The sequence below is a fragment of the Larimichthys crocea genome, unplaced genomic scaffold (genome assembly GCF_000972845.2).
Source record: "Larimichthys crocea isolate SSNF unplaced genomic scaffold, L_crocea_2.0 scaffold97, whole genome shotgun sequence".
In the NCBI taxonomy this organism is placed as follows: Eukaryota; Metazoa; Chordata; class Actinopteri; family Sciaenidae; genus Larimichthys; species Larimichthys crocea.
This window is the reverse complement of record NW_020861315.1, coordinates 997869-1015887: the sequence shown is the minus strand read 5'-3', so window position 1 is coordinate 1015887 and position 18019 is coordinate 997869. Positions and strand designations below refer to the sequence as shown.

Genomic DNA, 18019 nt, shown 5'->3' with positions numbered 1-18019 from the left:
CCAGGTGATCAACACAGCACTCAACGCGTACTGTATGAAAAATGTTGTTCTGTGAATTTTTGCTTTAAGACAAATAAGAAAAGAGCACCACATCAGTTATTGTTATCATTAACAGCCTTCTAAATAAAGCCTTGTGTTGTCTTAAAGGTCACAAAGGAAGAGGGGACAATCACTGAAAGAAAAGAGAGGAAGGAGGCGTTCCAAGCACCACCTCCTATCATCATGTTCTCAGGGTCCGGCCTAAACAGCTCTAAGGGTCTACGGAGACAGAAGAGGGACTGGGTGATCCCACCAATCAACGTGGCAGAAAATTCTCGAGGACCGTTCCCTCAGATGCTCGTCAGTGTAAGTAACATTAAATGGGCTGCATCGCTGATTTCTCCTGAATGTACAGCTGGGATTTCTTGAGGGCACTTCATGGATAATGCTGATTGTGGGTGTGTGATGAACGGTGATAAAGAATAGAACTACATTACCATAACTGGTTTGATCTCCACATCCTCATAGATGATTATGTTGTGTTCCCCTGTTGTAATTACAGCCACAAAATCTTAAGGTATTTTAACTGCCCTCTTGGTCCTGAGAAATGTTCTCTTCAGACACAGAGCGGGCTCCAAAACAGCTAAGCAGCTAAACTCTCCACAGTGTGAGGTCCATTGGGTTCACAGTCAAACGAATTATTATTTCTTGCTCCTTCATGCATCCTTTCTTTCCTTTATCACGCCATTTCAGAAAGGTACTATTTCTGTACCTATTTTATAATAATACAATTTGTCATAGAATCTTTACTGAAGCCAAAACTCTGGGCCTCCTGTGGGATGTAAGGAGAATGTATGAATAGCTGCTATTACGAGACCCAAAAGAGCAAGACAGGGGTTCATCCTCTATTCCCCAATAAGAACTTAAAAATATCAGAGGTAATACAATGAAAAATAGCCTGCGTCCATGTCTAAAGAAGTAGGAATATGCAAGTAGTCGCACCTCAGCTGTTGGTTCTTAATCATTATCCAATGAACCGCTCCTCATATAACATTCATGATTAGAATGTGGCAATAACAACTGACTCCCAGCTTGGAAAATTTCATTTCTGCAAAAAACATTTCTGCTTTTGATAAGCACAAAAAATAAACACAACATGTTGAAGGTTGGAGGTCGAGCCTGTCTGAGAAAAAAAAAAAAACCCTGAATAAATAAATGTTTGTGTAAATGTGCAAAAGCTTGAGCTTGCAGAGTGTTTAAAATTCAGAGATTCTGTCACAACAGAATGCGCCGTTTGCCTCTCTCATAGCAAAGCTCTAGACTCTAAGCTTGTGGTGCAAGCTGTAATTCATCAAACAACATCATTCCAGGAGACCACTGCTTCATTCCCTGCTCCCACTTTGCTTCTCTCTTTATCTGGAATATCTAACCATCAGCTTTTCCTCGCTGTTTACAAAACTCTCACGGTTTATCTCTTTTGGGTCTTAAATTGTGCAAAAGTAGCACTTTTTTCTTTTGTTTCTGTTCTTTGGGTTTGGGTACTGGGTTTCATCCAATCCCCAGGGAAAATCCTGGGGAGCTGCTTGAAGGAAACTTTTTTTTTCTTCCTTTTTCTTTTTTTTACAGAGAAACAAAAACATCCAGTCAAAGAGGGGAGAGTTTGTAAGTCTTTGTTTTGGAGTTGAAGTGCTTTTACAGCTGGAGTGTGTCCCATCAGCCTGGCATGGTGTGGTGGTCTCATCTGAGCCTGCTGAGCCCTTCAGTAGTGCTACACCAGCCATAAACTGGCCAGACATTTCTGCTGATTCCATGAGCTGGTCAGAACAAGAGAGAGACAGAAGGGATAGGGCGGGTGGAGAAAGAGAGAGAGTATCAAAAGAACATTTGGAAGTATAGCGTGCAGCCAAACAAAATCCACTTTGTGTAGTAAATAGGTCCGTCAGGGCCTGGTGGATTGCTGAGAGTGGAGTGTTCAGAGCAGGGGAGAATTGATGCGTTCTGATGCCTCTGTTGGGCTCCCAGGCTCCCGTCTTTCTCTTTAATGATGACTGGAGGGCAGGCAGGGCCATACTGAGAACTAGAGATTTTAACAAGGAGACAGCTCAAGAGAATGGATGGCATGGGGATGATGCTTATTGTTTATGTGTTTAGTCCACTTTTATGTCCTCTGTTGAGAATTGAGGCTGTTGAGCATTTCATTTCATTTCCCTCAATTAAAACAGCAAAAATTCAAAGAACTTTAATGTCATCAGGCAGGCAGAATATTTTTTTTTCAGTCTCTGACATTTAAGATGTTAATCACAATTTCAAATTTTATGTGAAACATGTTGCAAAACACAGCTCGCAGTCTTTCTGTCTCATCTTCTCCCCTGTCTCTCTCCAACTGTGCCATTACTCAGTGCACTGTGTGCTGTGGCTGTGTGATGCCTCCCCTAATGGCCTGTGAAGTCAGTCCCTTTCCTAATGGGCTGTTCTGTCATCCAGCACAGCGCTGAGTGACATGCAGGCAGCGGCCTTCCCCACCATCCCGCAGCTTTCCTCCCTGCCCTGACCAAGTTGCCATCAGTTGGACAGGTGGGGTGACAGCAGCCCTCACCTGCATCTCTGCAGGTCTGGAGGACTGTCACTTTGATCAGGCCAACACAGGATCGGGCAGATGTCAGGACGGAGGCCCTACTGACTGGCCTCTGAGCATGCAGCCTGACATGGCTCGAGGGAAATGTTGACTGCTTAGGTGAAGTCTTGGCAGAACTGTACTCCCATTGCGCTCTAAAGCCAAGACGTGTTGGAGCTCAGTGAAAGGTTTTATATTGACTGCTTTTTATTAATAGCGGGCCTGAAATGATTGCTCCCACTCTACATCAAGGTGTAGTGTTCATCTTTTAACTCTGTGGTTTGATTTTACACCTCAAACAGCCTTTTATGTGACTGAATTTTAGTCAGTTTAACCAGTTTAACCTCCCCCCTTTTTTTGCCTTCCAAGAGCCAGGCAGATATAGGTAGAATAGGACTAGCAAAATAGCAAAAACTGTACAGTAAAAGTACTATTACTTTTTGAAATTAAGTACAAAAGTATCTACTGAAAAAATACGACTTGAATAGTGAGTAACTGAAGAAAAAGGAAACTAATCTCGCATTTCATAATACTTCAAACACTTTCAATAGGTGAGAAGTTGGGACAGCAGGCAGGCCATTTTAGCACCCGGACTCTTTTAGCACAGAGCCATGCCGTTGTAATATGTGCAGAATGAGGTTTGGGATTGTCTTGCTGAAGGTCATACGTTGCTCCAAAACCTGTATATATCGTTCAGCACTAATGGTGCCTTCACAAATGTTCAGGTTATCCATGCAGCGTGCTCTAATGCACCCTCATACCATAATAGATGGATAGAATAGTAATCTCGCACTAATGTCTTTTTCTACACTTCTTTTATTTTATGTGAAAGTGACATTATTTCACCCATAGGTCTTCCTCAGGTGAAGTTCAAGAAGTAATGAAATGTCACACCATCTTCTCCTAATTAGATAATCTGCTAGATTCACCAGGAAACACTGTGCCTAGTTGAATGGTCAGTATAGTTGCAAAGACACTCACTAGCTCAAATATGTGAAGCATGAGCTAAGATGATACAGCTCAGACAGAAGGCAAACATGAGCCCAAAAGCATGACTCACAGACAAGCCGGTGAAGATAAAAGTTTACTTTGTTCAGAAGACAGGCAAGGGTCAAAACCAGTTAGACAGTTGGAACAGGCAAAGTCAATAAAGGGGCTAGACAAATAATGATCAAATCGTGGTTCAGGATGGCAGAATGAACATATATATATATATATATATATATATATATATATATAGATAATATATATATATTGCTAGACTAAACAGGAAAAATTGTAGCAGGTGAGTAAGTGGGCAGATTTTGACAGGGAATGGGAATGGTGGGAAAGTGGTTACTGCAAAGCCGGATGGAGTGGCTGGTCTATATTGGCAGGAGAGTAACACAGAGTCAGTGAATGTTAGGAAAAAGTTGCTAATATGTAATGTAGTTGATAATGTGTAAGCTATAAAGTACTGAGCTTATCTAGCATTAACCAACAGACACATTTACTGCTCTCTGTCAGTTCTCTCATGTACTGACCTCAGACCAGCGTTCACAGCCCGAGCTTGCCGCACTCTGCGTCGTGATCTGCTCACACTGTTTTAAAGTAACACTCGAGCACTGGAAGAAGCCTCTCCTGCTGTACCTAAAACAGTTATTATTAAAGACTAAAATGCTGCATTAAAACTACTCCAACTAGTACAGTTTACTCAAAAAAGTTACCAAAGCACATGTATCAGAGTAAATACAACTCATTACCCCGAGCTTTGCTTAGAATAGATTGTTATGAGTGGTACATGAGTTTTAACAAAAAAGAGCCGTGATGAGGAAACACAAAAACAAGACAAGAGAAAACAAAGAGAGGGAGAGATTCAGAAAGACAAAAACAAAGAGTAGGGGGAGTAATTTTTCACAATAAACAGGTGTTCTTTGTCGTTCTCTTTCTTCTGCGGCCAAACAGCCATCAATAGCATGTAAGGGACATTGATTTTTCACAGAGGCTTTTTTGAAACCTTGCATTGATCCACACACTTCTCCTACGGCAGAGAGGCATTGATTTCTTCTGCTCAGCTAAATAAAGACTCAACATAACCATCACCCCCACCACCAGCCGACTCCCTTAACCCCCTATTAGAACAGCCGTCAGCAGAAAAATGAACAAAACCCTGATGAAACAACAGTTTAGCCAAGGAGCCAGATGGGGTATGAATAAATGTTTGTCCAGTAAAAGGCTTGTTTTATTGTACCGTTCGCTGACTCTGGTCTGTGGGAAAATAACAGAGAGAGAGTGAAAGATGTGGTTTTGGCCAGTCAGGGATGCTGGTGCAGGAGAGCAGGTGAGTTCAGTTATTACACACTGTATCTGACTATTAACAGACAAATAAGCATATTTTGAAATCACTTTATTGCGAGAGTTAAATGAGCGGATCAATACTATTGTCATATATGAAGCTGCACCAAAGACAAAAGTCTGATTTACCATTTGGACTGAAAACAGGGGGTTAAGCTAGGCCAGTTATTTCCTGGCTAGGAGTAGCTTCATATTTATTGGACAGATATGAGAGTGGTATTGATCTGTGGTATTGAGGACTCACCTAGTCCTCAACAAGACATTGAATGAGCATATTTCCCAAAATGTCAAACCAAAAGAGTAATAATTATAAAATGCATATGCATGTGTAAAGTTGCATGTCGCTGGCTGATTCTCACAGCAATAGTCAACTTTTATTCTTTTCTCGACATCTTTTTTCTTCTAAGTTTTCACCCATGGCATCATGTGCTGTCTTCTTTTCATCTTCTCTCTTTTAAAAACTGTTGTTGATTCACTTTAAACCTCCGCTGCTTTGGATAATATTTTAGTATTTGTCTAAGGGAGATATTATTTTGAAAGAAAAGGCTTTTTATTTTAACTGGAACTGGAATAAGGGTTGTGAAAGTGACTTCAATTTCAAGCTTAACTGTTGTTTTATTGGATAATATTTCTTCGGAAGAAAGTTTTTCTGTCTGCCGGCTGTCCTTCAGACGGAGAAGCCAGATAAACTCCGATAAAGTGTGTCTGCATCCTTTAACAATCACAGGACATTATATTGACACGAATAACATAGAGAGAACCAGCAGCTGGGATAGCAATAATGCCAAATAAATGGGTACTTGTGTAAAACCCTTGATTGACTGATAGAGAAAGAATTGTGTATCAGTGATTTGTAGCCATTTATTTCCTGGTAGTAGCTTCAGAAAATGTGTCCAATAAAAGGGAGCCTGCATGTTAAACAGTGCACAAAATACCGGCATTTGTATCTGATTTGATGTGTGTTGCAGTGCATCTGGTTATGTTTATTGTACTCGCTACAGCACCTGTGCTCCAATTTCTACATCTCTCTCCACGGAGCACGTTGAGAAAAGCATTTTCTGAGCAGAATGAGAGAACTCGCCCCCTGAGGTGTCTGCTTTCTCCTCTGCGTACGTTTACCAGTGATTAATGACTGCTCCGCTTCACTGACAGACACGGCAACAACAAAAACACCAGAAAGACAGACAAAAAAAAAGAGACAAAAAACGTGAAAGAAAAGGAGGGAACAAAAAGAAACATACTGTAGGAGTGAGCTGGAGCTGGGGTTGATTGCATTGGAGAATTTGAGGAGGGAGCAAAGATGGGTAGGTATGAGTTAGAACAAGAGAAAGCAACAAAAAGAAAAGGAATTCAAGGCTAGGGGAAATGTGAGGCTAGACCAGGATTAGAAGCACGTCTGTGTTTGTGTTTAGGTCTGATAGACTTCCCAGAGAACTGCTGTTCGCGGCCTCTTCCCTCGAGTCTAATGAAGCCTTCTGGCATCTGCCACCCCACCACCCGGCCAACATCAGCACTGCACTACCCCCTTCATGTTTTTCCATTCTCTCCTGCTGAGACATACGCTCACAAAGACACACACACTCAATCACAAACAAACATACAAATGCACAGAGAGAAATTACTTGTCCTACACAGGCGGCAAACAAAGGAACAGTGAAGCGCATGTGCTGTGTTGTTGCCTTTGTATATGCTCATTGTTTGGGGTTTTGTTTGGTCGCATTTCTGCTTTATCCCTGAACAAAGAGAAGAGAAAACTAAGCCAGAAAAACAGGACTCCATCTTAGGTTTTTTTAACCCAGTCCGCCAGAGAAACCGCAGGATGGTGAAACGCAGGGATGTGAGTATTTAAGGATCAGAGTCCAATCCAGAGCTTGGTCACTAGGAAACCACATATGGAACACTTTATGAAAGTCGAATTGCACAGATCTGATTTTCTGGGCTAAATAAATTCAGGCTGTGAAAACACTGAAATTTGTGGCTACACCAAGTCTATCAAACACATGAAATGTACAGGATTTGCACTGTTGTATATGTATTCAAGCATATTTTGTTCTGGCCGATGTTTTGTCTTGACTTTCTTTCAAAGTTCTTGTGCATTGCTAAGGTCCTTTTCTTGGCAGGCATACAACTTCAACACTACACACACACGCTACATAAACTCTATCATGCCATGGAAGAAAAGTAGGAAATAAACTTTTTTTTTTTTTGATATGGATGGACCTCCTGTGGAGTGTGAAGAAGGAGGAAAAAAAGTAAGCAGAGACCTCGGCCCACTCTGAGGGAAGAGCGCAGTCATGTCAGCATTTCATTTGCTCGCTGTGTTACTCAGTAAAACATCTGGACTAGTTTTAAACTCTTGGCTTTCTATTTGATTTCACCTGGAAAATAATTCTCAAAAGGTATTTTCTCTCCAAAAATCCAGCTGTGAATTTTCTTCAAGCACAAGCAAACCATATATAAATACATTTCAAATCTTTTGGATAACTATACAGTTTAATAATTACGGAGCATCTCTTTCTTAGCCATGCCAGAGCCAGCCTTGTGGCTCTATGGATGGCAGTGTCAGATGGGGTTGTTCAGTTGGTCAGTCCATGACTTTGGTCCAGACTAAAATATCTTGACAACTATTAGGAGGATTGCCATTGCCATGAATTTTGGTCATTTGTAGAGGATGAAGCTTGCTGACTTTGGCTTCAAAGCCCAATGTTCTTGGTCTCTTCTCTGCTCGACTACTCCATATGGAGAGCTAAGCCACACCACCAGTTGGAGGGTGGTCTTAAGTAAAGTCTCGGAGAGACGTCAGCATGGCTGCACATCATTTGTCTTGTTAACAGTCAAATGTCACTTTTATCCACAATTGATCATCTTAGATATTAACTGTTCTTTTTCATGCACAAAAACATCAAAATCGGTAATAAATAGGTAGATAATCTGCTTTGTGACAGCTGCGACGAAGCTAGATAGCCAGGCCTGAGTTATGATGGGTGAGTAAAACGATAGAAGAAGAGTGCTTTACATTGTTACTCTTACTAATGGAGTCTTGTGATGGAAGAACATGCTCAGCCCTGTCTTTTTTGACAGGTCATATCATTAATGAAACATACGACCATAAAAGCAATTTGACCGTCTTCTGAAAAGCCTGAAGCTTGAATATTTAAAAGAAGAGGTGAGCACCTGAGGGCACATTAATATCTCACGCAAGTTGATGGTTGAGGACAATCATGTATTGGGAAGGGAATGGCTTTATGAATTCTTAGACAGCTCAATTTCTGTGTATTTGTGAATCTTGTCTCTCGTCCACTGTTTTCCAAAGAGCCAGACCACCCTCTTGGTACAGTAGACTTTCTTGGCATGTAACAAATACCTTATAAACTTAATTTCCTTTCCTCTAATGAAATTAGTGAGATCAATGTAATTACATTTATCAGCCCCAGGAAATGGAGTCTCCTACAATCTCCTCATATTGACGAGGGAAATAAATTGTTACTACATTCATGTATTTGTCAACAGCATTTGGCCTTTGTTTTCTCCTGTGTTCAGGGAAGTGAGACTGAAATGTAATTTTCACTGTTTATTATCTCATTATTTTGAAATTAGTGCTGTGAAGTCCCGGTAAACATGTTTATCAGCCATAGTCAGCTATGGTTTATTTTTCAAGAGAAAATGTTCCAGACATAGCCTTGTTGTGCAAACCCAGGCACAGAGCTGCTACTACTAAGGCCTTACAGTAACAAACAATAAAAAAACTTGCCTCAGCCACCCACTCACTTAGACGGCACACACACACACACACACACACACACAGAGAGAGAGATAAACACTCATATTCATACAAATCCCCCCCAACACATTCTTCTCTGATATGACATCAGGCAGTACCAGGCGGGCTCCCTCCTGGGTTCAGTTGGTGTTAAATTAAACAGTAAATCATCTCACCAAAAGACACAAGAGTTATGTGTGAGTCAAGGGCAACAGTTCTGGGCTCTTTAATAGGAGATGAGGAGGACTTTATGAAGGAGATAAATAACAGCTTAACAAACAGCCTCTGTCTGGTCCCCTGGAGGTTGGCCTCTGCGACCCTGTGGATCAGTAGGATGAAGGAGAGCCAAGAATCTCTATTCCTCTGAAGACATGAAAAAATAATGTGCAATGAAATTGGAAGAAAGATATTCTGAAGGGGACTGCACAGGGAGGTGGGGACCAGTGATGAAGCAGGAGGATTGAGGGTGGCGGTGATTGTCGGTGATATGAGACAAGGTCAGTCAAATAGAAAGTACAGGTTGGCAGTCAGACAGAGGGACAGAATGACAGGAGGAGGGCAGAAAAAAGTGGTTACAGAGGAAATCATGCAGGCAGATCAAGCAGACGGACAGACAGAGAAGAAGGAAGACATGGCAGTTGTCCCATCAGGTAATACTTTCTTCCCACATCTGCTCAGTAATGTTTGCATGTTTGCCTAAAAAGACAGACAGAACAGAATAAAATCTGATTCAACACAAAGCAACAACATTTAGAGGGAAATGAAAGAAAAGAGTAATTGCGGGGGGTAAAGTCCTTGGGCGTGAGATTGAATTGAATTCGAAGCGATTTTCGGATGCAAGTCATGTGATAAAAAAAATTCTAATCTCTGTTAATAAGCTTGTATTTTTCCATTTTCCCCTCTTTGGCTTTTTCTTTCCTGGAGGTAAAATGTGAGGGAAATCAAAATCGAGGCCTTCACCAGAATAAAGTGATCCTATTTACTTTGTAATTTACAGTGAAAGGCCTCAATCAGAATCTTTTCATGCAAGTATAATGGATACTGTCATGGGGTGATCGTGCTTTTGTATGCTGTTAATACCCCCTAACCACACACACACACACACACAGACACAGACACACAGGCACACAGACAGATGCACATGAGGATCTGGTACAACAAAACATACATCATCACTCTGTATGTGTGTAATAAAATCCCTCACTGCGCAATGAAATGCTTTACAGCATCCCAAGATGAAACAGCTCCTAAGATAAACAGTTTAGCACCAGATAAAAAGTTGCTGGTATTTTATAACTCGTCCTTTAACTTTGCAGGTTTCTCATTGCTTTTCGCTTATGAGTATTTCCAGCCAATACTCCCTGATGCTGCTTTACACATTTTTATTTGCTCTTCATTTTCGGGAGAAAGGAACATTTCCTCCTAACGCTCTATAAAAGCTTTAACGTCCCCCATTGTTCATAAAACCAGAGTGATGCATAGTTCTTTGCACAGCACCTGGCATCACAGCATACAGGGGACGATGTTATGGTTCATCTGAGGCTGTGCAAAAAATGCTTCTTTATATAAGGTGATTTGTGCCGGTTTCTATGGAGTCAGTGTCACTTTAAAGAGGACTCAGTGTCAAAGCCAAGTAGCAGATTTTCAGCAATGATTTCCCAGTGGCTTCTGAGAATAAAAGGAGGTTCACAGGAACTGACCTCCGCTGGCTATGATCCATTTTCTGATCTGTATCAATCAAGAAATGACAGGCCAGCTGCTTTGAAAAAAGCAAAAAACGCATGTACATCAGCCATCTGCGTGTCATCCTTATGATTCGTGTGCTTATGCTCGAGCAAAAGTACACAGGCGTGAATCCACAGACACAGATGCATGGCTGCGCAAACATACACGCACACCTCCTCACTCTTCCAAGGTTCATTTGTCAAGATGACAGCTGGACTCTTGCTGAGGTGTAGTTTGCCAAGCAGAATCCCTCGCTTGGTTAGCAGGAGCCAGAACATCCTGGGAAACATCCTGACACACACTTAGAGGCTGCAGTGCGACCACGTATGTGTGTGTGTGTGTCTTTGTGTTTTGAATGTGCAACTTTTCAAAACACCCAGCAGCAGCATGGCAAGGTCCAGCCCCTCTTCAGTTTCTGCCTGTGCTTGGCAGGAGCTGGCTTGGCAGGGAGCAGCCCATTTTGTCAGGCTTCCAGTCAACATCAAACGTGCATACTGCCTCCGCCTCTACCTGCACACCTTTCCTCCTTTGCTCTTCCTCTCACATCTGGGTCCATAGACATCTGTTTACCTCATGATGCCTCCCTAGGTTGGGGAGGAATATACTGTATGCTTTTCCTTCCAAACAACCCTTCAGCTGTGTCCACTGGAAATGTGTCGGAGCAATTATGTAACTGGATGTTTCTCTGACTAGATTGAAAAAGACAATGTGAGAGTAATATATTCCAGCATGATAGGTCACATGTCTCGTCAAGGGGGAAAAACTCCATCCAAAACTCTATCCTGTCAAATCCTGGCAATTTCTCTTAACTTCCTGTTTCCAGGTTTCCAGCCAGAAGGGCTCATGCTCTGATACTGAGTTCTGCTGATGCAGTCGATTCACAGCCACTTTCATTCCCCCCCACTTACTCTTTCTTCCCTCCATTTTTCCTCTAGTCTGCATTTCTCTCTCTTCACTTCTGCCTGATGGATTTAGAAAGCAAAAAGAAGAAGAGAAAGAAGGAAGGGTGTGGGAAAAGAATGAGAAAGTGGTGTACGAAAGGTGGACAGTGCAAAAGTGTGTGTGTGTGCTTGTATTTGGGATGGGGTGGAGGGAGTAAATGGCTGGGAAAAGTGCAATAGCAGCAGATTTTGTGCCACACTGTCACCCTCTCTCTCTTTGCTTCTCTAACACGTCTCTAACACTCTTTACTGTAATTACCCAGATTGGGTTTCCTGGGGATGAAGGGACAAGGGAGGAAAAGGGAGTAACAGGGGGTCCTTGATATTGTCCTTGTCAAAGCCTTGGGGAGCGACTTGAGAAGTCATTCATGCATCCATCACACTCCGGATTTCACAATTTAATCAATCCCCTAATGAAAGAGAGTGACAGTGAGGGAGCGAGGCGTAATAGTGAAATGCTAGCCCTCACAGACTAACCCTGCTCAGCCAAAGCTAAGGGGTGCGGCCGCTCTTTGTCTGCCGCTACAATGGCTGCGTTATTTTCATTCTCCCTGCCTGGAAGAGGGGAGTGAGGAGGCCGAGTCATCCCATTGTTACCTCCAGGGAGAATAGCACCTCTAATTTGCCATAAGCCTGCACTATTAAAGACCAGACTCCTTTCATACTGTAATAATTGGAAAAGTCATTCACTGCTTAACTTCCATTACTCCATGTTATTTTCACTAATGTGGAGGAAAGTCTTTTAATAATCTCACCTGCATCACTTCTAGCTATCATTCAAATTATAAAAAGTCACATAGCGCACGCTATCTCTCCATTTTTTTCTGTCACGCACTCTCATGGACCACTAAGCCATATAAATTTGAAAACTCATCTTTTGGCCCTGTGTCCTCTCAGTGAATTTAAAAATAGCATTTAAGTGCAGACGGGTAAAACTGCAGCTTTTCAAAAGTAATCACATCGGCCCGTCCATACATGACCTGGAGCTGTGTAGCAGCAGAGGTACACAGCTCCTTTCTGTTGCCTCTAACTAACTCATTTTTAAATGTCAATAAAGTTGATCACACAATATAGATGTCGTTTATTTAGGCTAGCTCAGTTTGTCACAAAAAATCTATCTGAAAACATCTTCATCATGGGTCTGGCTATCATGAAACACACTAGAGGCTGCCAATAAGCACTCTCTCAAGTCTAGCACGTGTGCCAGTAACGGCAAGTGTAAGCTAAAGATTACAGTGTTGATACATTCATGCGTTGCTTAGATCACTAAACACAAAATACAGCTAAAACTGGTGGAATGCCTTTTTTTTCCTTTTGAACATAAATGACAAATCAACATTTTCCTCATCGTTTACCTCCATGCCAATCCATATTTATTGAAACACTTAACACTCCACACACCACAAATGTCAACCTCACGGTGCAACCAGAGGAGAAGTTGGGAGATCTTCCCTTGAGGGATCAAAACGTCATGGCAGTTCATGCAATAGAGTTAAAAATATCTCAGTCTGGACCAAAGTTGTGGTTCAACAGACTAACCAACATTGCCATCCCTAGCGCCAAACCACTAACTTAAAACATTTAGTGGATGTACATCATTCTCACACATAAACAGTGTTTTCAGGCTTAGGTACACGAGTCCATGCACTGGTCGTCAGCTAATGAATACAAGATGTTATACTGTTTCTGTTTTACGTTTAAGCTGGTGAGTGCGTTTTTGAAAATCCCAACTTCAGACTGTGATACTCAACATCAATTCTGTCCTATCTTTTGAAGAGATACAACGCTCAACATCAAAGCCTGAGGAGAAGTCTGTGTTTTTAAAAGGCCACAGGAAAGCTTTTAATGCAGACATTTTGCTGACTCACAGCAAAACACACAGGGTGTCTTTTTATCTTAGTGCGTGCAACAGAGCGCATTTGACAGATGGAGTGTGTGTGTGTGTGTGTGTGTGTGTGTGTGTGTGTGTGTGATATGCAGTGCCACCTAAAAACCTTTTCCTTGTAGAGGCTCTTTCTCTTCAGAGTTAACCAGTGTGTTTGTGACCTGTTGGCCAATACCTGTATTTCTTGGCCGCCTGTTAGGTTAGGCTTTACTGTACTCTTGAACATGTCTCTCTGTTTGTTCCTGTCGGCATTTGTGTTTGGTGTATCTATCCCTGTTTGTCGGGCTTTAGAGCCGTGAAAGGCCTGGCTTTCAGCTCTTTAGGGGTTTGCTGTGACTTTGCTGTCTGCAAGTGACTGTTTCTGCTGTCCTACTGCTCACTGAACCAGTGTCATTCTCTGAAAGAGCAGCACACTACAGTGTAGCTAATTGGCACACTCATGACAGGCCTCTGAGTGTTTGTGTGTGTGTGTGCCTGCATGTTTCGTTTCATGCTTGTGTGTCACATGCTTAAGACAGATAGTGATACTTTTTACTTTGAAGATTTTTCTGGAAACACCAACTCAAAGCAGCTGGAGTCAGTTTTGCTCCGTTTCATGGCGCTGTTTCTGTGTCTTTACCATTTACAACACATTTTGATTTAAATATTCATATATACATTTTTATTCATGATGGCCATATATGTGGTCATACTGTACATCTCATGAAGAATCCCTTCAACTAAAAAAGACTTTTCATTCATCTAAAAACTGGGGGTGTCTTCAGAGTTTGACAGAGGGAGTTGTTTGAAGCTGTCTGGAAGATATAATGTACAAAGCTGGCCGACAATTAAAGTTGAAAGGACACCTTCCCTTTAATGTGTATAAAACTGAAGGTTTTCTATAACTAAATGCAAACCGATTTCAGGAAATGTCTGTCTCACAGTGTTTTCATAGACGAGTCTTAATGTGGTTTATGTTTGCACCATACTCTGGCATGAACACTAACATGTGGCTAGTTCGCCTCCATGTCGAAACCGCTGTCAGCCACATCTGATATATGTGCTGTCTTGTGTCATAAGCTTTAGGCAACAGACTAAGTAAAAAAAAAAATAGTCCTGAACATTGAGGCTGTTCTATGTTAACAAATCAATGCAAGGCTTTACATTTTATCACATGCAAAGAGAATATCAGAAACTAATGCAGTGCATGTGGTCTTTGCTTTAGTTTGAACGGGCTAAATCCGTTTAGCGTGCACACTAACGCTCACAATACATCATAAAGAAAAACTGTCATGTTCTCACAGGAAGTATTTTGGGTGTTTTACCATCACAAAGCTTAGTGTGACCACAGCGTGAACAAGCCTCCAGGCCAGGCCCCAACACACAACTGTACTCTTTTTTTTTTTTTTAAGTTGTGCATGTTTTGGATTATTTATATTGTTTCTTCAGGGAAGTTAAACTATTGCGACATAAGCTGGCTTCAACAAAAAAAACTAAGCAAAATAAAACTCAACCTCTGAACTACCTTTCCTATTACCCAAGTATCTGAAGTACAGTGCTAAAATGGTTGTATAATTTGTATGGTAATCATTTCAATTTCACCCTCAATGGCCCAAGAACATTGCAGCTATACATATGGTAATTGCAGTTCTCTGTACATGCTAAACTACAGATTATCTTCAACCTGCCATAACTGTACTTAAAAAGCACCCAAGTATGGGAAAGATCAATTATAGTGTATCTGATTGGCCGGATGTATAATGGCCATGCGTATACATGCTCTGACTCACTGGTGAAAAAGAACAGAAAGCTCCTGGCCATTTCTTTCAATTATACATCTGTCAGGTACACTGTAGATTCAGGAAGAGGTACAGTACTATTAATCACATTTAGCATACAGAAAACTAGCATGGCACAAAGCAATTATCTGAATATCTTAAATTGTGGTCCATCTAAAAATACAAAATATCACATGCACTGATTTTGACACAGAGATAACTATGTGTACTACTGTTTTGTATAAGATGGACTGCTTTTTAACATGATGGATGGATAGATGGAAGCTTTAAATGAAAGCAGTCACTTGTTTTCCGAGATCATCAATCTGGCTGGCACGTATTCACCTCCTCATCCATCATTAATACAATAATCTCTCCATTCTGTCTCCTGTTTGATTTAGGAAACACACATATTATCTCTTTTAGTGTTTCTGCAGAAGGTACCAGAGCTATTTCTACTCTTTCTTCTTTTTCCCAGCATCATCACTTTCACAGGGCCTCCATCCTCTGGTGAGGAGGACAGACCTGCAGACATAATGAGTATACTGGCATTGACAGTGTCTGTGAACACAGCAAATTCTATTTCGAAATGTGTATACTAGATCCCTAAGCCTCTCCATGTTCCTCCCCTTTGTTTACATATAGCGCCTTCTCTCCTAATCTGCCATGGTGAGAGTTGCGTGGGATGAGGAAAAGCTTGAATGCTGAGGCAAACAAATGCGACGGTAATATACTCAGGAACGCTCTAATATCACACAAAACAGCAAAGCAGAGTGTAAACTTCAAACACCTGAAAAAAAAAGAGAGCCACCCAAGCCAGGGTGAGTACCGGTAGATTTAAGTAAACTTGCCAACTTGCTAAAAAAGTTAATATACATAAAATTATTTTCCCCCCCAAACCTTACCGTTGCTACGACTGGTATTTGGTAGCCTACAGTGCCAGGTCCAGATACTGCTCATTGCACTTTCTCCTGATTTTTCCATTGATTTTAATCCGGGTACAGCATTTTGGCTTAAACACACAGCTACACATGTGGTGCGGAAAAATGCAGTGACTTGCTGCAGGGAAGTTGATTGAACTTTTGGAGAAATTCAACTGGATGTCACACAGCACAAATAGGGCAATCAGACAAATCTGTCAAACTATTTTAATCTTCCTGTTGTGTTCTGGCTTTGTTTATTTTCTCTTTTTTTTGTATCGGCTTTTATGTCTGTGCTGCAAAATAGTGACACAAAGAAGTTACCTTTGGTCTGTGTCTGATGAGAGAGAGAGAGAGAGAAAGTGAAGTGAATGAGAGTAAAAGGGAGGTGAATCAGCAATATAAAAAGTTCTTTTTTTGATCGTTGTCCAGCACCAGAACCAAAGGGCGCATTGGAGGAGATGCGTTGTTCTTGGCACAACAACCAAAGCAATGAAACACGCTATAAAACTGCACAGTCAGGTCATAGTTCATCACTATAAGCAACCCATTTCACATTCAAGTTGTGATTGATTGATGACATAAAACTATTGAGCATGTTATTATTTCCTGAAATTGCCTCTGATTGTCTGACTCTGTTCCATCTTTACTCCCACTTGTGTTACCCTGTCATCAAGCGGTATAGATAACCTAACCAATACTTTTCATTTGTATTCATTTAATTTGAATCTATTAGATTAGAGATCATCATATGATTAAAACAGTGTTTATCTCCAACATGCAGTGCAGTCACACATCCAAGTGGTCGTAGTCGGATACTTTTGAATGCGTTAGTTAACATTAATTTTTAAGTGCGAATTAATTCCTCTGCACCCCAGTATCTGTGGTAGAACGGCACTTGTGTGTTATTCATTCCCCTCTCTTCATCTCCTCTTCTCTGTTTTCCCTGAAGACCCGGTAGCATGATAATTTCTCATTTGATTCAGTTTTGCCTGGCAGAAGGGAGCTAAGCTCACTGATAAGATCTCCTTAAGAACCAGACAAGTTGTCAGTAATGAAGGGAATTGCTTTGATCCGTCGACAAATAGGTCATTTAGACAGTGTCTGGTTTCTGATGCCGGATGATACAGTTATGCCTCTCTCTCTATCCCTGCTTCTCTCTCTCTAGCTCTCACTATCAATCTCTCTTAGCTGTGTGCTTCTCGTCCACTCTCTCTCTCCCCTATAGACACACATACTATTAAGAAAATCGAGGGGAAATCAGAGGGAACGCAGAGAAAGAAAAAAAAAACACAAAGAAAGAAGAAACTGTGAAACTTTTCTTTGGCGCTCTTGAAAATTAATTCCTTTGTTATTTATTACCCAGCGGAAGCATTTTATGTGTACGTGCGTGTGTTACTGTGTTTTATTGTGTGAGGTGCAAGATAGCATTGAAGCAAATGAGAGAGAGAGAGTTTCCCTCTTTTCATTAAAGGAAATAAAAAGTACTCATGCAGTTATGAGAAGCTCTTCTTGGTTATCTCATGCTGGGCTTCTTTTTTTTTCCAACACATCCCCTCCTTTTCTGAAACTAAAATGGAACAATGACACTGAGAGATCCTCATGACTGAAACGACATCCCGCCTGTCATAATATTCTGTGATAAAAGCAGGGGACTATCAATATGCAACAAAAGCATATTATATAAAAACATTATTGCACGCCCTAATTCATAAACATGTATATATATTTATGTGATATGCATGCATTTGGTATTACATACTTTATTGAATCATGAGTCCCGACTGTGTGCTTTTGAATGTGTGTACTGTATGTGTGTGTGCATGCAACCGTGCACAAATGTGCTGTAGAAACAGATGAGAGTAAGGATTCTGGCACCGACCCTCAATAGTTTTATAAGCATTTATGTGAACGTTGTGGGAGGGAGAGCTAATTGGCTGGAATGACTGTGGAAATGTGCAGCTGAATCTCTCATTCCCTTCTCCCAAGCAGGACGACTTGGAAACGGGTGGGAAATCAGGGGGGCGGGGAAAACCCAAATGGAATTATGGAGAGCTATCACTTCCTAACTGGTGAGGATTTATACACCACTGCCAAGGCCAAC

General features: G+C 41.3%; 1 protein-coding gene across 2 annotated transcripts in view; it reads left to right on the top strand.

Moving 5' to 3' along the window:
* Positions 1 to 18019, top strand: part of LOC104919629 (cadherin-4) — a 220216-nt gene that overhangs the window by 161226 nt on the left and 40971 nt on the right. For both annotated transcript variants that reach the window (XM_019271354.2, XM_019271353.2), the window contains exon 5: positions 148 to 345. In XM_019271354.2, coding sequence (XP_019126899.2) covers positions 148 to 345 — 198 coding nt within the window. The remainder of the gene's footprint in view (positions 1 to 147; positions 346 to 18019) is intronic.